The sequence below is a fragment of the Epinephelus fuscoguttatus genome, linkage group LG1 (assembly GCF_011397635.1).
Source record: "Epinephelus fuscoguttatus linkage group LG1, E.fuscoguttatus.final_Chr_v1".
Classification (NCBI taxonomy): Eukaryota; Metazoa; Chordata; class Actinopteri; order Perciformes; family Serranidae; genus Epinephelus; species Epinephelus fuscoguttatus.
Genome location: NC_064752.1, coordinates 9,859,167 through 9,877,495, shown reverse-complemented (window position 1 = coordinate 9,877,495; position 18,329 = coordinate 9,859,167). Strand labels below are relative to the sequence as shown.

Here is an 18,329-nt window from a genome sequence, read left to right as displayed (position 1 = left end):
CAAAGAAAAAGAATGGCCAATAAAAGCAAACACGTTAAGATGGGCAAAAGAAACCATACATTAAACTGAGAAAGAGAGAAAACAAGTTTGATTGGATTGAGTTCCCTCCTCCAACAGGACAATGACTCAAAGCACAGCTCCGACTTTTACAAGAACTATTTAGGGAAGAAGCCTTCAGCTGGTATTCTGTCTATAACAGAGGGGGCAGCTCACTCACCACATCTCAACCCTGTTGAGCTGTTATAGGAGCAGCTTGAGAGAATGCAGTATCCAAACCCATCAGCCATTGGTCTGATGATCAAGACAATAAAGCTTCTCGGGGCAATGGATAATATTTTAGGAGAGCCAGTGTAAACAGCAGATACCTGGGCCAAGAGCACTCACTGTTTACAATTCAGTTCCACAAAACATTTCGTCTTATCCCTCATATCTGCATATGAATGCAGATACATTAGTAAACAGCTACAAACGTAACTACAAACAGAAACTTTCAGATGAGACCATATAGTACGTAAGAAGTGGTCAGGCTCCGTCATATCTTAGAGAGCTCATAGTGCCATATTATCCCACCAGAACTCTGCGCTCTGAGAATTAAGGGTTTCTCGTGGTCCCTAAAGTCTCCAAAAGCAGATCAGGAGCCAAAGCCTTCAGCTATCAGGCTGGCTCAGGCTTGCCCTGTACCAGCCCCTAGTTAGGCTGACTTAGGCCTAGTCTGCCGGGGGACCTCCTATAATACATCGGGCACCTTCTCTCCTTCTTTCTCTCATGTCCCATTACTGCATGTCACTAACTCAGCTTCTTCTCCGGATGCTTTGTGCTCCACTGTCTCTCAGGTTAACTCGTATTGCAGCTTTGCCTGGACAGCGTGACATGTGTGGTTGTGCTGCTGCCGTGGTCCTGCCAGATGCCTCTTGCCGCTGCTGTTATCATTAGTCATACTTATACTGTTATTATACACATATGATTATTGTTACATATGTAAACTGTCAGATATTAATATATACTTTCAACATATTGTACCACAATAGCCGTAATTAGAATTATAATACTATTACTTTCATTAATGTTGTTGTAAGCTACTGTCATTACCGTCTGTCCTGCATCTCTCTCTCTCTCTCTCTGTCTCTGTCTCTCTTTCTGTCTCATTGTGTCATACGGATTACTGTTAATTTATTATGTTGATCTGTTCTGTACGACATCTATTGCATGTCTGTCCATCCTGGAAGAGGGATCCCTCCTCAGTTGCTCTTCTTGAGGTTTCTACCATTTTTTCCCCTGTTAAAGGTTTTTTTGGGGGAGTTTTTCCTTATCCGCTGCGAGGGTCATAAGGACAGAGGAATGTCGTATGCTGTAAAGTCCTGTGAGGCAAATTGTCATTTGTGATATTGGGCTTTACAAATAAAATTGATTGACTGAAATTGACTGAGGTGCCCATTGAGCCAATTCAGCTTGTGGGAGGTGCTTCTTGAAGCACGAGGTGAAATTTCTTCAGATTATCTCAACAAACTGACAGAATGCCAAAGATCTATAACGACCCCAAAAATGCAAGTTATATTCTTTCATTCTGAAGGTTTAAAATTGTCCTTAATAAGATATGTGACAGTCACGTTATTTTATTTTTCATATGTAATGTGAGGAAATATGGTAAATGTAAGGAGCCTTTGTTAAGGGAGCATTGTGCCCCGAGTTGTCTCAGGTGGGATGTTACGCCCACACCTCAGATGCAGCCTGGATGATAAACAGTCAGTGTTTCATGGCTGCTATATTTTATCTGTATTTTACAGATTTGTGCTTTGTTGCTGTGGTACCATAGTTTGGGACCCGTAAGATAATAAAACACTTGTTCAACCAAAAAAAAACCCTTCCCTTTAATTTATTTGAGGGTCATTCTGATTGATAATAACAATAAAACCGTAATATATCTGTGTAGGTTATTTTACTGTGAAAATGTCATACTGTTGGCACCCTGTTACTGAATTATGATTATTGATGCATTAATGTGTAAAAGTGTAGCTGGCCTTAATTACATAAACAGTTTAAGTTATATCAGTTTGACATCATTGATAACTTGATTTATATTTTGTACTAATAATCTGAACCTTAAATTTTGTTATCACATACATGTAGTGTAGGAGTAAAAACAAAATATAACTCTAATGTAGTACAGTAGAAGCATAAAGTAGCAGAAAATAGAAAAGTACCACAATATTGTACTACATGACTTGAGTAAATGTACTTAGTTACTTTACACCACTGCCGACAGGAGCTTGAATTTAAAGAAATGGGACATTGGATAGCCTCTGTCATTGTCCATTCAAATTAAAAACTACATTTAGGAAAATAACCAGCCCTAAAAATCATAGACATATATACATAGACGCCGCATTGACTGCCTGAGCGCGTCCTCGTCGGCCGCCATCTTGGATGGGTCTCGCTTCGCCTCCACAGTGCATTCACTTATATTGAGGAAGGAGCTGTATGCACAAGTAAAATAGAATAACTCACTGAATTTTCAACTGATCTTCACACGGTTTGGTTTGTTACAAAAGGCACACATGTAGTTATGATACAGGATGCTTTCATACATTAAAAATGCGGGATTTCATGCATTAATACTTCCTACAGATAGCAACAGCATGTTATTTAGGTCACAACACAGTTATTTTATTCACCTCAACCCCAGAGTGGGATGGATATATATACATATACATATACATATACATATATATAGATATAGATATAGATATATACACACACACACATATATATATATACACTGTATAAACACAATATACACAATACAAAACATAGTGTAGCATGTTAATAAATTTATTAATATATTTTAATAAAGAAAAAGCTTGATTGTTGATTGAGTTTATTTCTCACACACACTCTTTTATACCCACAGCCATCAGACTTAACAATTCTTTGTTAAATAGATGATCTTACAGACTTCTTGGAAATTTTCTTTTCGGGGATTAATAAAGTTCTTATTCTTATTACAATGACTGCTGTGATCCCTCAAAAGTAGTAAAAAAACATTTTCAGTATTTACATAAACACTGAAATTAATTTTGGAATTGGTATTATAACTATGAAAATGGGACTGTGGTCAAGATAATTTGAAAAAAGATACAGAAGGAATATGAATATGTGAATATGTGAATATGTGCACAAAGGTGTGCTATACATAATATGCTATACTGTGTTTTGTATTATGTATATGGTGTTTATTCAGTATGTTTATACAGTATATAAATACTGTGTGTGTATATCTATCTATCTATCTATCTATCTATCTATCTCTATAGATATAGATATATATGTGTATGTATGTATGTATATACACATCCCACTCTGGGGTTGAGGTGAGTAAAATAACTGTGTTGTGACCTAAATAACATGCTGTTGCTATCTGTAGGAAGTATTAAAGCATGAAATCCTGCATTTTTAATGTACGAAAGCATCCTGTATCATAACTACATGTGTGCCGTTTGTAACAAACCAAACCGCGTGAAAATCAGTTGAAAATTTAGTGAGTTATTCTATTTTACTTGTGCATACAGCTCCTTCCTCAGTAGAAGTGAATGCACTGTGGAGGCGAAGCGAGACCCATCCAAGATGGCGGCCGGCGAGGACGTCTGCTCCAATAGGCAGTGGCAGTCAATGCGGCGTCTATGTATATATGTCTATGCTAAAAATGATGTGTAAAAATAACTCACTGTATGAAGGTGGTCCTTCTTCTCTGTCTTCATGGAGTCACAGTGATGAATGTCCGGGTTGTAAATGTTTCCAGGTGCTCTTGTTTCTGCGGTGACATTTTTTTAACCTTGTCCTCCCTGTTTGATGCTAACTAGCTCGCTGCTAGCTAAACTAAATTTACACAAACACGTCGTAGATACCGTAACTTAAGTTAAAGATAACTTTTATCTCTCGGATGTTTGATTTTAATTCATTTATCACAGGGGGGACCAAGTTCATTTTTTTAATGAATTTCACCTGGCCTCGCTCACTCCAGACTTCCAGTGACGTAGTTACACATTTCTTCTTCTACGTCTTCTATTAATGGCGACATGCAGCCAGGAGGAGCGTTATCGCCTCCGGTGGTAGTCTTTTAACAGCACAGAGTCTTTGTTATCAAGAGGGGAAGTAGACAAGAGGGAAGGTCATTAAGTCTTTGTAGTTTCTTTGGTTTTTAACAGGTTTTAAGTTATCAGAGAAGCAGTCGTTGGAAATGAAAATAATGGATCTCAGGTTCCCTCTAATAATGTTCAAACAAGTATGTATGAAAATAAATTAATGCAAGTAAAAGATAGAAAAGATCTAAGACATAAAATAACACAGAAATTTAAATATAGGCATGAAATATAACATATATTAAAACATGTATATGCATAATGAGATGTAATAAATATATAGCCTACATACAAAGATGTAAACATCTCTTAAATTCATCTTATTCATTGCAAGCGAGAACAAGAGCTACTGAGAAATCAGCACAAATAAACAACTTAGTATTAATCACAAAAAAGAATAAAGTATGTGCAGATTTGTTGTTTTTTAAATTGTTGTTTCCTTTACTGTTATGGTCTCGACTCCACTCTACCATTTCCCTTATGTTCAATTTTCTTTTTAATGTGCAAAAAAAAAAAACCTGAGGCTAAGTTAAAATATATTAGGGTATATTCTCTTGAAACCCTGCATCCTCATACAAAGACATCACATTTTGGGTTTACTGGACCTTATACTTAATTCTGCCTAACTTAGATCTGTTGTCCTCGTTCGTGGACACTTTTTCGTGCTATTTAGTGGTAGTAAGACCTCAATACATTAATCCATGTAAAAAGAAGATGGCAGCCATCTCTGCCAAGTCAGTCTGCAGCCGATCCCCACACAAAAGTGGACAAGGTCGAGAACAGGATCATATTTAATGGTTGACACTTTTTAGTTTGATACAACAGATTTCACCAATTTTAGCTACAGTAATGAACTAACACGCTGTTAATTAGAAAGTACTCCTTTGAAGACTTTAGGAATTTATCATCAGCTCGTTGAAGGACAATGGGACTTTATTATCGTCTCATTTGAGTACATCTGAACTTTATCATCTAATAATTAGGGTTCTAACCCCGAAGGGGTAGAACCCTTCTAAAATTGTACCGGTTTATTATTATTATTATTATTATTATTATTATTTTTTGTTGTCTGCCGCTTGAGCTCAAATTCCCGTGAGCTGGAATGAGCCAGAAACCTGAAACTTGGCCCAATGATTGGAAATGATGTGCATCAACTTTTATTAAAATATGAGCCCAGTCGGCCACATGGTGGCGCTGTAATTAAGGCTTAAAAATGACTTTTTTGGGAGGCCACGCCCCTCACACCATAAGTCTGATTGACTTGAAATTTGACACACAGGTCCAGCTCAATGTGCTCTACAAAAAAGCTTCAAGGACCATTAAGCTCCGCCTGACTAGATTTTTTGCTAATTTGCATAATTTGAAAAACAGTAAAGTGACATAAACTTTTACAATTTTGACTCCATCAACACCAAAGTTGGTACACGGCTTTGGGGGATGACAAGACACATTTCTACTACAAATGAGCCAGATTGGTCAAAAAACATGGCCGCCACGGACCAATGAATCTTTGCTGTGGGCGGAGCTTAGAATTGATTGGCCATAACTCCCACACCCTTTGACCTATCATCACCAAACTTGGTGGGTAGGTCCACAATGAGACTTCGAAGCTGCTTACCAAAGCATTTTGAGCTCAGCCTATAGGGGGCGCTATAAATGCCAAACATCTGTATCTCAAAGACCATTGGATGGAATTTCACCAAATTTGGTATGCATGCTCAAGGGGTGGCTATTAACTAATATCTTGAGTGCCATGTTGATAGGTGAAAGTGGGCGTGGCCTATTCGTCATTAACCGTCATAATTTGCGTTTTATTAATTTATGACCAGCTGGAAGGACCTAGGGACATGAAACGTGGTACATGGACTATAAATGACATCCAACTACTGCTCAAAAAATTTGGTCCCAATCGGCCTTATGGGGGCGCTATAACATAGAGTGTAAAGCTTGAAAGGCTCTGCCCGCCACACCACAAGTGCTATTGACTTGAAATTTTACACACACATCCTCCTGATAGTCCTCTACAAAAAAGCCTCCTGCACCATGAATGCCGCCCTTACAGATTTTTTGCTAATTTGCATAATGTTAAAAACAATAAAATGAATAAGCTTTTGAAATATTTGTGCTATCAACACCAAACTTGGTATGAGGTATCGGGGGACCGAGACACTCATTTCTATTATAAATGAGCAAGATCGGACGAAAAACACGGCTGCCGTCAAGCAAAGTGTCCTTGAAAAGGGCGGGGCTTAGCGAATATCGGCTGTAAAATGTTAAGCGTTTTTCCGATCGTCACAAAACTGGGTAAATATCATCAGAAGGGGACCAAGAACACACCCAAAAAAAGATTTTGAGATCAGCCTATAGGGGGCGCTATAAATGCCACACATCTGTATCTCAAAGACCATTAGATGGGTAAAAAATTAGATGTGACTTGGAAAGAGTATGTATTAATGGGAGCTTTCAGGGACAGAGTGGGGAACGTCTTGCACTACGGCAGATGAGGGTCACGGTGGGTGGTGAGGGTCACGGTGGCTGGTTTGGGGCGGAACAGGTTAGAACCCGCAGATTGCCGCTCGCGGCTATATTTATATAATAAAGTCACTATATGTAGTGACTTTATTATCATTGACAATGTTTAGTTTTTTATACTAATCAGGTCCCACTGATCCCAAAAAGCTAGGAGAAATTAAAAATGCCAACCAACGAAAGCTTTGGGTCAGGAGGATATAGCAGGTAAAGTCACGATCAAACAAGATGGTGATGGCCGAAATGCTGAACTCCAGGCTTCAAAATGGCAGTCCACAAACCAAAAGGTGACGTCACTGTGGCTATGTCCATTAAACAGTCTATGGTCTTGCTGGAATACAGACATCTGCCAAATGGGGGTGGGTCAAGGTAAGAGGGGTTAGCCAAAATCTTTTCTGCCCACTTCAGGATCCTGGAGGTGTACAGGTCCTGGAGGGACTGCAGTTTACCCTTGTCCTCAGCAGTGGCAGCAGCCTACCAGACGGTGTTGGAGGAGGTGATGATGGACTCAATGATGACAACGTAGTGCAAAATCATTGTCTTTGGGAGATTGAATTTCTTCAGCTGCTGCAGTTGTACCTCTGTTGTGTTTATTAAACCATACAGATAAGTGAGGACATGCTTCAAACCAAATCATTTGCAAAGATCATTTTAATATCATTGTATTTAATCCCTTTGTGTTCGTTCATTAATAACTGTCTTTTCTTCAGTGTAGAGAGGAATTCAACGTAGTACATACGTCTTCTTTCCCACTTTCCTCCAATGACCTTCCCACTCCTACTCCTTATCGGATCTGATTCAAAAGCCTTCCTGTGGTGCATTCTTTGAATTAGCATCAGAGGGAATGTAAACTGCAGCAAAGGGCCACAGGCTGGAGTCGAACCCAAGCTGCTGCGGCAACAGCCTTGTACATGGGGCGCCTACTCTACCACTAAGCCACCGACGCCCCCACTCAAGTTGTTTTTTGAGATATCGTGGTCATGGTGACCTTAACCTATGACCATCAAAATCTAATAGATTCATCCTTGAGTAAAAGTGCATATTTGTGCAAAAATTGTGAAAAATCCCCTCAAGGCGTTCTTGAGATATCCCATTCATGAGAATGTGATGGATGCAGTCACAGTGACCTTTGACCGCCAAATTCTATCCTTGAGTCTGTTTCCTCAAAGCTCTCTTGAGATATCACATTCACAAGAATGATCCCAGATATGGTCAAGGTGACCTGGACCTTTGACTGCCAAAATCCATGCAGTTCATCTTCATTCTTGAATAACAAAAACAACTTTAACACTTCCTCTATCAAAACATTTTTCTGGTGATGGACTAATCCCTGAATTGTTTCACAATGACGTACCACTTGTGGCTTTGTGAGTGAGGAGTCTAAGAAGGTAAATCAAATGCCAATGAAACTAAACTTTCTCAGCATCAGACTTATGCAAGTCAGGCTGTGAAAAATGTTTTAGTTGACGGAAGAAGAAAAAAAAAATACAGATTCTTTTCATTTCATTTTATTGAACAAAAAGTTTTTTCAAAGATCATGTAGGAAATACAATATTATACAAGTGTTGCACACAGAACAAGACTAACAGAAGATCTAGAAGTGGGGGAGGGGGATCTTCCAGAACACAAAATTCACCAGAACAAAGATGTGGAACTCTGTAAAGCTGACCACTAAACACTGATGTGGTCTCAGTTTGAATTGGGGAACAGACTGCTAAATTGAGATTAATGCAAGGACTTCAAACCTGAAAGCTCAGTTTTTCACTTAAAATCTGATAAGTTCTTTCTACTAAGCTGCCCGTAACAGCGTCCACAGCATTTAAACATGAAACTGGTGTTTGAAAATCCAATTTAATCTTTTAAGTCTTTATCTTTTCTTAAAAAACAAAAATCCTTTACTGACCTGATGGTGGTTTAGTTCTGTTTTGTCTGGACTTTAAGATCTGGCGGTTTAAACAGTCAATATTTCTGAAAAAGAATAAAAATGTAGTTTGACAAAGGTCGCTTATTGGCTTTTTCCAGAGCTTTTAGTCATATTTACTCCAGAAAAGGCTAGTAAGGGGACTACGAGTTAAGAGTTTGTGTTAAAGTACTGTTTCCAAAGTCAAAAATAAACATTTGTCTCTTGGAATGTGGTTTTGTCCAAACATCACGAACAGAAGTTTTAGGGGAATTCACAGGAGTTTCTCACAGACAATAACATGAAAATGGACTCAGGTGGCTCCTCACAATAGAAACCCTTTGGAAAGCACACAAGGCGGTTTGGCATGCTCATCCCAACCTGCAGGGGGCAGCAGCACTATCAGTCCCTCAGAGAATAACTCGGGAAGTCACTGCTCCTAAATGCTCCAATCTGAACTACAAAACACAGAAATATGATGACATTCTTGTGCCATTTCATTCAGCACCAACGTCGCAAAGTTAGCACCTGTGGCAGAAAACCAGTGTGGGTTTAAAGAAAGTTAAACCAAATTTTTGAGATTGTTCCACTTTTTTTTCATAATATAGGAAATAAGAATGTCAGTGACTTTCTCATTTAGGAAACAATGACACTGAAGCACTGTGACACACTCAAAGTGCATTTCTTTTAGTTTTAAGGTGAGCCACAACTGTTAAATCACTGCGGAGGAAGTCAAGATACTATAAAGTTGAGTTTGTTGGGCAGTTCTCTCCATCAACTCAGCAGAGCACAGGTGAGTTCTGATGGGGGATTTAACTTTCTGATGCTGAAGTTTCAAATGTAACTGGCCAGGAAACAAACAGTCCTGCAGCCCACAAACATCTTTAAATCAGTGAATCAAATGTCCTACCATCAAGACTCCAACTGACAGTTGCCAATTAAGTACAGAAATGTACTGGACAAAAGTAAACCTTGAGCAGCACTAGACCAACAGCTGATGGTTGTTTTTGTATCTGGTGTAAAACCTGTTTAACTTATGGAGGTGGACCAGGGCCACGTCAAGGAATGGAACAATTCTAAGCAAAAAAAGCCAAAATTCTGTAAAAAAAAAAAAAAAAAAAAAAAACAAAAAAACCCAAAAACAATAAATAAATTGTAAAAAAAAAAAAAAAAAAAAAGCCTTCTGAAGTCAAGTTTAATAATGAGAAAACAAAAGAAAACCTGAAAATTGAAGTCAGAGTTCTTTTATCTCAGAATTCTCAATGATTTCCCAGAATTACTATTTAAAGATTAATCTGAGAAGTCAAAAAACAAGGCCCAAGTCCTCTTCCATACTTGCTACTTTCCACAGTTTGTTTAATTGATTCATGTTCTGTTATTTTAAGACATCAAATCTTCCCAATGGTCAAAACTACTTTGAGTCTTTTGTCTCCATGTGTGTGGATAAACTAAACCAAAGGAACACTTTGTGAAGGACTGTAGTTCAAACAGTTCATCCAGGTATCACTCTATCTCTGTATGAGCTGCGGGTTTGATTCCCTGCAGTACTCGCTCCTAGAGCCTTCCTGATTTCCAGTGGAAACACAACAAAAATACAAAAAAAGGAAGACAAACTAAACACTTTTCTCTTTTTCCCTCCTTTAGTTAATTTGTTTTGCTGGGACCAACCAACCACCACGTCTGCTCGTCTGAGGACTTTGGACACCCGCCCTGCTGCTCATCCACCAGTTCATCTGTGCGTCAAGTGGGATCATCGTGTCCCGTGACTAGTTTTATTTTGTTCTTCTTTCCAGTGGAAAATAGGGCGCCGCAGAGTGACAGCACAGTTTCAAGCGCTACAAGTAAAAAATATTTTTTAACAAAATTGCGCTATACTTCAAATGAATCATACTCTTCAAACAACTGTGAGCACCCAGTGCCTCGTTGAAGGGCAGGAAATTCTCTTTTGACCTAACAGTCACAGTGAATGGTGCCTCCCAAAATTCATCAGCAAGCAGGCAGTCAACTCAAAACCAGAATGATGGTTGGCTGTAGTAAACTGGATTGTGAAAATTCCCAGCCTGCTGGGAAAAGCTAAATGCCTTTCAGTACCCAGAACTTCAACAGACAAAACACTAACTTCTTCCAAAGGGTGTGTGTAGGTTTGGGGACACTGTCATTTATTCTGGTATCTGAAGTCTCTCAGCACATCGTTGAGAGGTTGGATCTGAATCACTGGAGACAGGTTGACCTGTAGGATCTTCTGCGCTTTTCTGCGGGCCTCAGCCACAGAGCGAGAGTCATCCACCTTTATCACTTTCCATCTAAGACTGTTTTTGTCCTTCCAGCCGTTTCGCTGGCGGGTCAAGTTGTTCAGTTCCTTGGGGCCCCGACCCTCCCGATGGAGGCCGTTGCCCCTCCAGCCATTACTGGTCAGCTCTGTATGAGTCTCTGGGAACGCCCGTCCATTTGCGTAGAAGACCGGTGCAGAATCTCCGATGAGGGCGCCGTCCAGTCGAATAGGGCAGGACAGGCTCTTCTGGCTGAACAAGGCCACAGCTTTGGTGGACGCCCCACCACCGTTCTGAGAAGGCTGCAAAGGTATTCCTGAAAGCGTTGGAGGGTGCTGTTGCTGTGAAAAGGCAACAGAGGGTGCCTCTGAGGACGGGTCCCAGGAAGTGTGGATCTGGAGTCTGGCCGTATGGAAGCCGGACAGGCCCGCAATGTTGGTCAGTCTGAGGCACGGCCGCACCTGCGACATCTCTACAGTCCGAATGGGTGTCCTGTTGCAGATGATGGCACGATGGTCCACCAGCAGCTCTGGAGGGCGGACCCCTTGAATCTTGGGGTTCTTGGAAGTGTTCCAGGATGGGTGCACTTCTCTTTTCTTGGCCGGGGGCTTCCTCCCCCTCCTCTTGGCGGTCGGTCTGACGTTTCTGTTGGGTGGCTTCAGCATATCTTGAGTCAAGGGTTGGTTTGTGCAGGAGCGGTAGCCATACACGTCCTTGCTGCGCAGCACGGTGGGCTTGTGGCCCTCCTCACCCAGCTCCTGCAGAAAGGTGACCAGCTCCTCGCTGCTCGAGAGGTCACGGGACATCGGACTGAGGATCTTTAGAGCATCCAGGAGGACAGTGTGCCCCGCTGACGAGATCCTGGACCAGGAGTGGACCGCCCTCTGCTCTTCATTGGCAAATGCCAATGGCCGGCCAACCACGGGACCTCGAGCCGCGTCAGCCATGTTACTAGTCCTGCCAGAAAAATACAGAAAGCATTCTGTTAAATAGAATCACAGAAAGGAACAGAAACAACCAACTACTTTTCTGATATTGTCAAAACACCTTGTAAGTCCCAATATTCTACTTTCCTATTCATTGTATAACAAAGTTGGTTAGGATGAGTTTGACTGTAGTATTTGGAAGTCATCACTCAAGTTTTCTTAGAGTCAGACAACAGGAAAACGGTTATCTTAAAACAAAAACAAAAAAGATTAAGTTGTACCCACATTGTTGAATTAAATCAATTATCAACTTACTTAAAACTTAAATTACGTCTCAACATCAGTAAGGACTTTTGAAATATATAGTTCACAGGAAAGAGATGGATGCAAGGTCACAGTGACCTTGAAATTTGACCATTAAAGTCAAATCAGTTCATCCTTGATTCAAAGTGGATGTTTGTGCCAAATTTGAGGAAATTCCCTCAAGGTATTCTTAAAAAATATTACGTTCACGAGAGTGAGATGAAGGCAAGGTCACAGTGGCCTTGACCTATGACCACCAAACTCTTCTCAATTTATTGTTGAGTCCAAGTGGGTGTTTGTGCCCAATTTGAAGAAATTCCTTCAAGGCATTGTTGAGAAAACATCTTGACGAGGTTAGGACGTACATACATACGTACAACCCTAAAACATAAAGCTTGCAGCTATGGCAGACACCGAGGCATTTTAAAACAAGACTTAATTTATCTTGTTACTCCCATCCAGTGCCAGGCAGTAACTTGTTCCTCAGTAAATGCTAGGGCTGCCCCCTAATAGTCGACTAAACGTTAGTCGACCAGACAGATCATTAGTCAGCAAGATTTAATTTGTTACTTAGTCACAGAAAAAAAATGTTAAAAATAAATAAACAACGTGAAACTCTATTAGGAGCTGCTCCTTGTCAAAATAAATCAAAATCTACACGATAGGACTATCTGAGAAATTAATTTGAAAGGACAGACACAGCAAGAGGCCATGCTCAGCAGTCAGACAGGAGTCACATTACAAACCAATCACAGCCGATGTCTTTCCCTTCTTCTGTAAATATTCAGTCTGATAAATAAGGAAAAGTTGATCATGTTAGTGCAGGGCTACCCAGAGCTTTACATCTGTCCCACGGATGATAGGTCTACATACATGTATACAGCGCCTGGAAGAAGATCAGCTCTGCTCTCAGGATAGTCTTTGACACGGAGGTGCTTAGCAACCTCAGAAGCAAACTGCGGGTGTGCTCCTGAAACCTGGTACAGAAAGGCACAAGAGCAGCGCTCAGAGCCCGACCTCGTGATTTACAGGTGGTTTAAAACACGGCATGTGTACAGTCCCTTATTTACAGGGCTGGTACCTGCGGTTATTCCACAGGCTAGTTAATAACATGTCGGGCAGGAAATCCAAAGTGTGGGATCATTTTGAGAAGGTGAAGGACGAACCCAAGGTGATATGTAAACTCGTCTTCATTGGTCGACTACAAACATGACGTATCATCTGAAACATGGAAGTAGCTACATGCCCATTAGCCACTTAGCACAATCATTACTGCTTTCCCGACAGCGTCATTAACAGGCGGCTCGCTCAGTGTGTGACGTGCACTTGTAGATAAAATATAGGCCCATATTAATCAAGGTTTATTAGTACAGTATTTCTCTGTAATGTAGCACAGTGTTAATAATGTTACTGATACTATTCTTTCCTCACACCTTAAACTCAAACCATTGTGTTGCCCCATACAAAATATACAATTCAATAATTGAGTTAATATGGTAAACATGTGGGCGAGTAGTCGACTAATGGCCCTAAAGGGACAGCCCTACATTTAATACATTTCACAGGGAAAAAGCCGCAATATAGTCAATATATTGCCCATCCCTATATTAACATAATTTCTGCTGGTTCTGAGTGCTGTGACCTTCTGCCGTCTGATGTCCTCACCACTCGTTAAATGTGACCCAGAAACTGAAACGTGTTCTGCAGCTGAGTTCATTGCAACATGTTATTGATAAAAGTCACCTGAATATTAAAAGTTAACATAAACCTGTACTGCCGCAGCTGTGAACACACAGGCTGGGGATTTTTAATTGCTAGATTAATACCCGGGGGGAGACGGTAGTTTACTGTCAGCAGCACTGTAATCAGACACCTCACACAGCCAGACCAGCAGACAGTAACACTGCGCATATAAGGAAACAGTAAAGCTCCACATCTGCTGAAAGAACCACCCCAGCTGGCTCATTACCACTGCGACCTTCTCTTGGTTCAGCACCAGTTCTACACCTTTATACCCTTCATCTAAACGAGCCTCATTAGTTACCATGGCAACCAGGACCATTGGGGCAGGATACACAATGCCCTGGGATCCTATTCCAACAGAAACTAGAATTACCATCCCGTGGTTGTATGTCTCTGTGTATGCTTCACATACATCTTTCCCCGACAGCACAGACAGCTGTACAATCAGCGCCGTTTCAAGGTGGACACCCAAGATTAGTGTCACCAATTCAGTATCTGTGTCCTCTTATGTTTCTAAGATATGACACTGAGTAATGGCCCGAAAAGTGTTGTATGCAGAACATTATGATGTCACAGTGAAGTTGACCTTTCACCTTTTGGATAGAAAATGTCATTACTTCATTGTCTTATCAGATCAGACATTTGTGTGATGTTTTGTCATAATTAGCGTATGAAATCTTGAGTTATGGCCAAAAACATATTTTGTGAGGTCACGCTGACCTTGACCTTCAACTACAACATTCTAATCAGTTTATTTTTCAGTACAAGTGGATGTTTGTGTCAAATTTAAAGAAATTCAATCAATGTGCTCTTGAGATATGACATTTACAAGAATGAGACAGATGGAAGGTCACAGTAACCTTAAACCACCTAAATCCAACCGCTTCATTGTTGAGTCCAAGTGAACATTTGTGCCAAATTTGAAGAAATTCCTTCAAGGTGTTCTTAAAATATTGCATTCACGAGAATGAGATAGATGAAAGTCACAGTGATCTTGACCTTTGACCATCAAAATCAAAATCAATCAAAATCAGTTCATCACTGAGTCCAAGTGAACGTTTGTGCCAAATTTCAAGAAATTCCCTGAAGGCATTTTTGACATATCACATTCATGAGAAGGAGGCAGACAAGGTCAGGGTGACCCTGGCCTCTGACCTGAAAAATTCATCAGTTGATCACTCGTCCAAGTGAACATCTGTGCCAAATTTGAGGAAATCATGTTCTCAAGCATGGGATGGACACACAGACAACCCTAAACCATTATGCCTCCAACCACAACTATCGCTGGCACAGAGAAGCAAAACTTGACAAGGTACTTTAACAAGTCTCAAAGAGGGCAAACTGCCAAATATTCACAGCAACAAAAACCAAAGGACGGAACAATTAAATCAGAAACAAAGCATGAAAGGAAATATTGCAATGATTAAATGAGGGATGCACCGAATATTCGGTAACCGAATATATTCGGCCGAATATTGCAAAAAAAACCACACATTCGGTATTCGGTGGAATAAGTTAAAAGCAAGGCCGAATAATAGCGGCGTGTTTTGATAACGCAATCAAACAGCGCGCCGTGACGGGCTGAGTAAAATGTCGGCAGTGTGGCGATCCACCCGTCACGGCACTTGCATTTGCAGAAACGAAAGGCGAATCCCATCGGTTGTGGGTTGAACGGGGGTCACAGACACAGACAGTAATGCATTCCTGTCAAATACGGCGGCCATCGGCTTACCGGCGACGGGAAGTCGGCTCCAATAATATCCTCTTCTTGGCGTCATGATTGCCCAAAAGTACCTGAACAGCCGAGCCAGCCGAAAACAGGAACGTGATGTGTCAGAGGAGAAACGAGCCGTTCACGGCCCACAAACCTCACCGCACTTTAGGGACTGTTCTTTACTTATGAAGGGGAGGAGGGTGGCTGGTTGATTCTTATTTTATTTATTTATTTTACTTTGATCATCACTGATTGATGCTGTTTTTGAAGTATGAATAAGTCAATAAGTAATTTATTCCCTTAAAATATCATTGATGTATTATAGAAAATTGGTTTCTTTTTATAAATGACAAAAAGGCACATCTGCCTCATTTTTGCTGTGGTGTCGTGATACTACTCAGAACTGTGATACTGTCACTGGTATCGTACCATGGGTCCCAATTTTGGTACCATGACAACACTATCTCAAACACACACAGACTCTGTGTCTCTGTCTCTCTCTCCTAATATGAGATAAAAGAACAACTGAACCCCATTTACCTTAGTGAAAAGGTATTCATTTGAATGGAACCATAAGCCAAAATTCTTTAAACTTATTTTTTTGTTACTATGGAATGCACTTTTTCAGTTTGTTTACATAGACAAGTCTAACTTGTTCAGTGCAATCATTTTCTATATGTTTATTTTTTTGAACTTCTGGAATGAACTGTAATCCCGATGCATGTATTTGCATCAGTTCAAGGGGCCTTTATTTTTATATCAGTAAGTAATGCACCTTATTTAAATTGATGTTCATTTGAGATATCAAATAGTTTTTTTGTTTGACATCTTTTCAAAAATGTTTGAGATGCTTGCCAATAGTTTTTCATTGGAAAAAATAAATCTCTCTTCATTTAAAGAGTCAAAACTGTTTTGGTTTTGTTCACAGTATTGATGTCATGATCTTTATATATATATATATATATATATATATATATATGTAGATAGATAGACAGATAGTGGTGGAAAAAAGTTTTCGGACACCCTTAAAATTTTACACAATCTCAAATATTATCATGAAATATTTGTGGAAAAATCTTTTTTGTGTTTCAAAAGGTGTGGCTGCATTAGACAGATACAAACAAATACAAATTATATTTTTTTGTTTATTGTTTACAAGAAAAACTAACAAAACTAAATTCTTGACAGTTTCAATATGTCAGTTCTCAACATTGTCGGTATCAGAGTCAACAAATAACAGAGAATGTGTTCAAAACTGAACAAAAAATAAATAAACCATCACATCATCAAATTAATATTTAGTAGTCCTGCCATTGGCACGTAGTAGAGCTCTAATCCTGGCTGGCATGTTCCCCACGAGCCTTTCACACTGTTGAGGGGTAATCTTGTCCCACTCTTCTTGAATTACTGCTTTTAATTCTTCTAAATTCTTTGGTTTATGCTTTGAAATAGACCTTTTGATAATCCACCACAGATTTTCAATGGGGCTCATGTACGGGGATTGAGCTGGCCACTCTGAGACCTGGATACTGTGCTCCTGCAGCCAAGTTCTACTGGCCTTGGATGTGTGGCAAGGGGCATTATCTTGTTGAAACATCCAGTTTTTACCTCAACGGAACAGTGCACGCGCAGAAGGGAGCATGTGGGTTTCGAGAATGGTACAATACTTGGTAGAGTTCAATGTGCCATCACAGACAGCAAGATGACCAACACCAGCAGCACTCATGCATCCCCAAACCATGATACTGCCTCCACCATGCTTGACAGTAGGTACTGTACATGCTGGAGATAATGCTTCGCCTGGCCTTCTGCGTACCCTCACATTAGTAGGAGGAAGATAAAGCTGGAAACTGGACTCATCTGACCACAAAATCTTCTTCCAATTCCTGGCTGTCCAGTTCTTGTGTGCCTGGGCCTAACGATGCCGGGCTAACCTCTGTCTCTCATTGATCAGGGGCTTCTTGATAGCCTTGTAGGACCTTAAGCCATGATCTAAAAGTCGGCCACGTACAGTGCGGGTGGAACACTGGACACCAGTTTGGTTTGACCACTGCTGCTGAAGCTCCTGTGATGTCATTCGGCGGTTTTGCCTGCACATGCGGATCAGGATGCGGTCATTTCTCGCTGAAGAAATCCTTGGACGCCCAGATCTTGGTTTGTCTTCCAGGCTGTTGGTTCGTCTGTATTTCTGCAGAGTGTATCCAACTGCTGAAGGACTGCATCTGCACTTCCTGGCTATCTGGCGGCAGCTGTACCCTTCCTGGCTGAGAATCTTTATCTTCAGGTGTGTTTCCTGCGTTAGGTTCCTTGTTTTAGCCATTTTTGTGTCTGAAGAACTTTCAAATGTGCTGGCTTTATGTAGACACGAAGCTTGGCAACAAACATTGTGTCTTTTAATAAAAAGAACGACCTTCATCACTGGTACCAAAATGACCCAATACTCAAAATTTCTTATGTATTTTTATGGAACCAATCAATTTTAAGTTTTTAATGGCTTTTTTTAGGATTTATTTAGTATTTTGGCTGTGACTGTACTAAAAGAAATTGCACTTGAAGACCTAAGAGTGATTCTTAATGCAATATTTCACAAATGCATGGGGTGTCCGAAAACTTTTTTCCACCACTGTATATATATTATATATATATAAAATGCATATGTGTGTGTGTGTGTTATCGGTTATCAGTTATCGGTATCGGCCTCTAGGAGCTGAAAGTTATCGGTTATTGGTATCGGTTTAAAAGAAAAGTTACCATGCATCCCTACTCATAATTTTGGTAAAAAACATAAATAAACAGTCTCATACTGTG

General features: G+C 40.3%; 1 protein-coding gene across 6 annotated transcripts in view; it reads right to left on the bottom strand.

Annotated features, from left to right (window-relative positions):
- ccdc71 (coiled-coil domain containing 71) overlaps positions 1 to 18,329 on the bottom strand; it is a 78,807-nt gene that overhangs the window by 39,065 nt on the left and 21,413 nt on the right. For 4 of the 6 annotated variants that reach the window (XR_007450502.1, XR_007450508.1, XR_007450503.1 and 1 more), the window contains exon 1: positions 3,723 to 4,042. The exons of 1 other annotated variant lie outside the window; for it this stretch is intronic. Coding sequence is in view for 1 of the 5 variants with exons in the window: in XM_049591083.1 (XP_049447040.1) it covers positions 10,721 to 11,782 (1,062 nt within the window). In the remaining 4 variants the exon portion in view is untranslated. Of the gene's footprint in view, positions 1 to 3,722; positions 4,043 to 8,183; positions 11,793 to 18,329 lie in introns of those variants that run through there. One more of the 6 variants, XM_049591083.1, reaches the window with a different exon arrangement.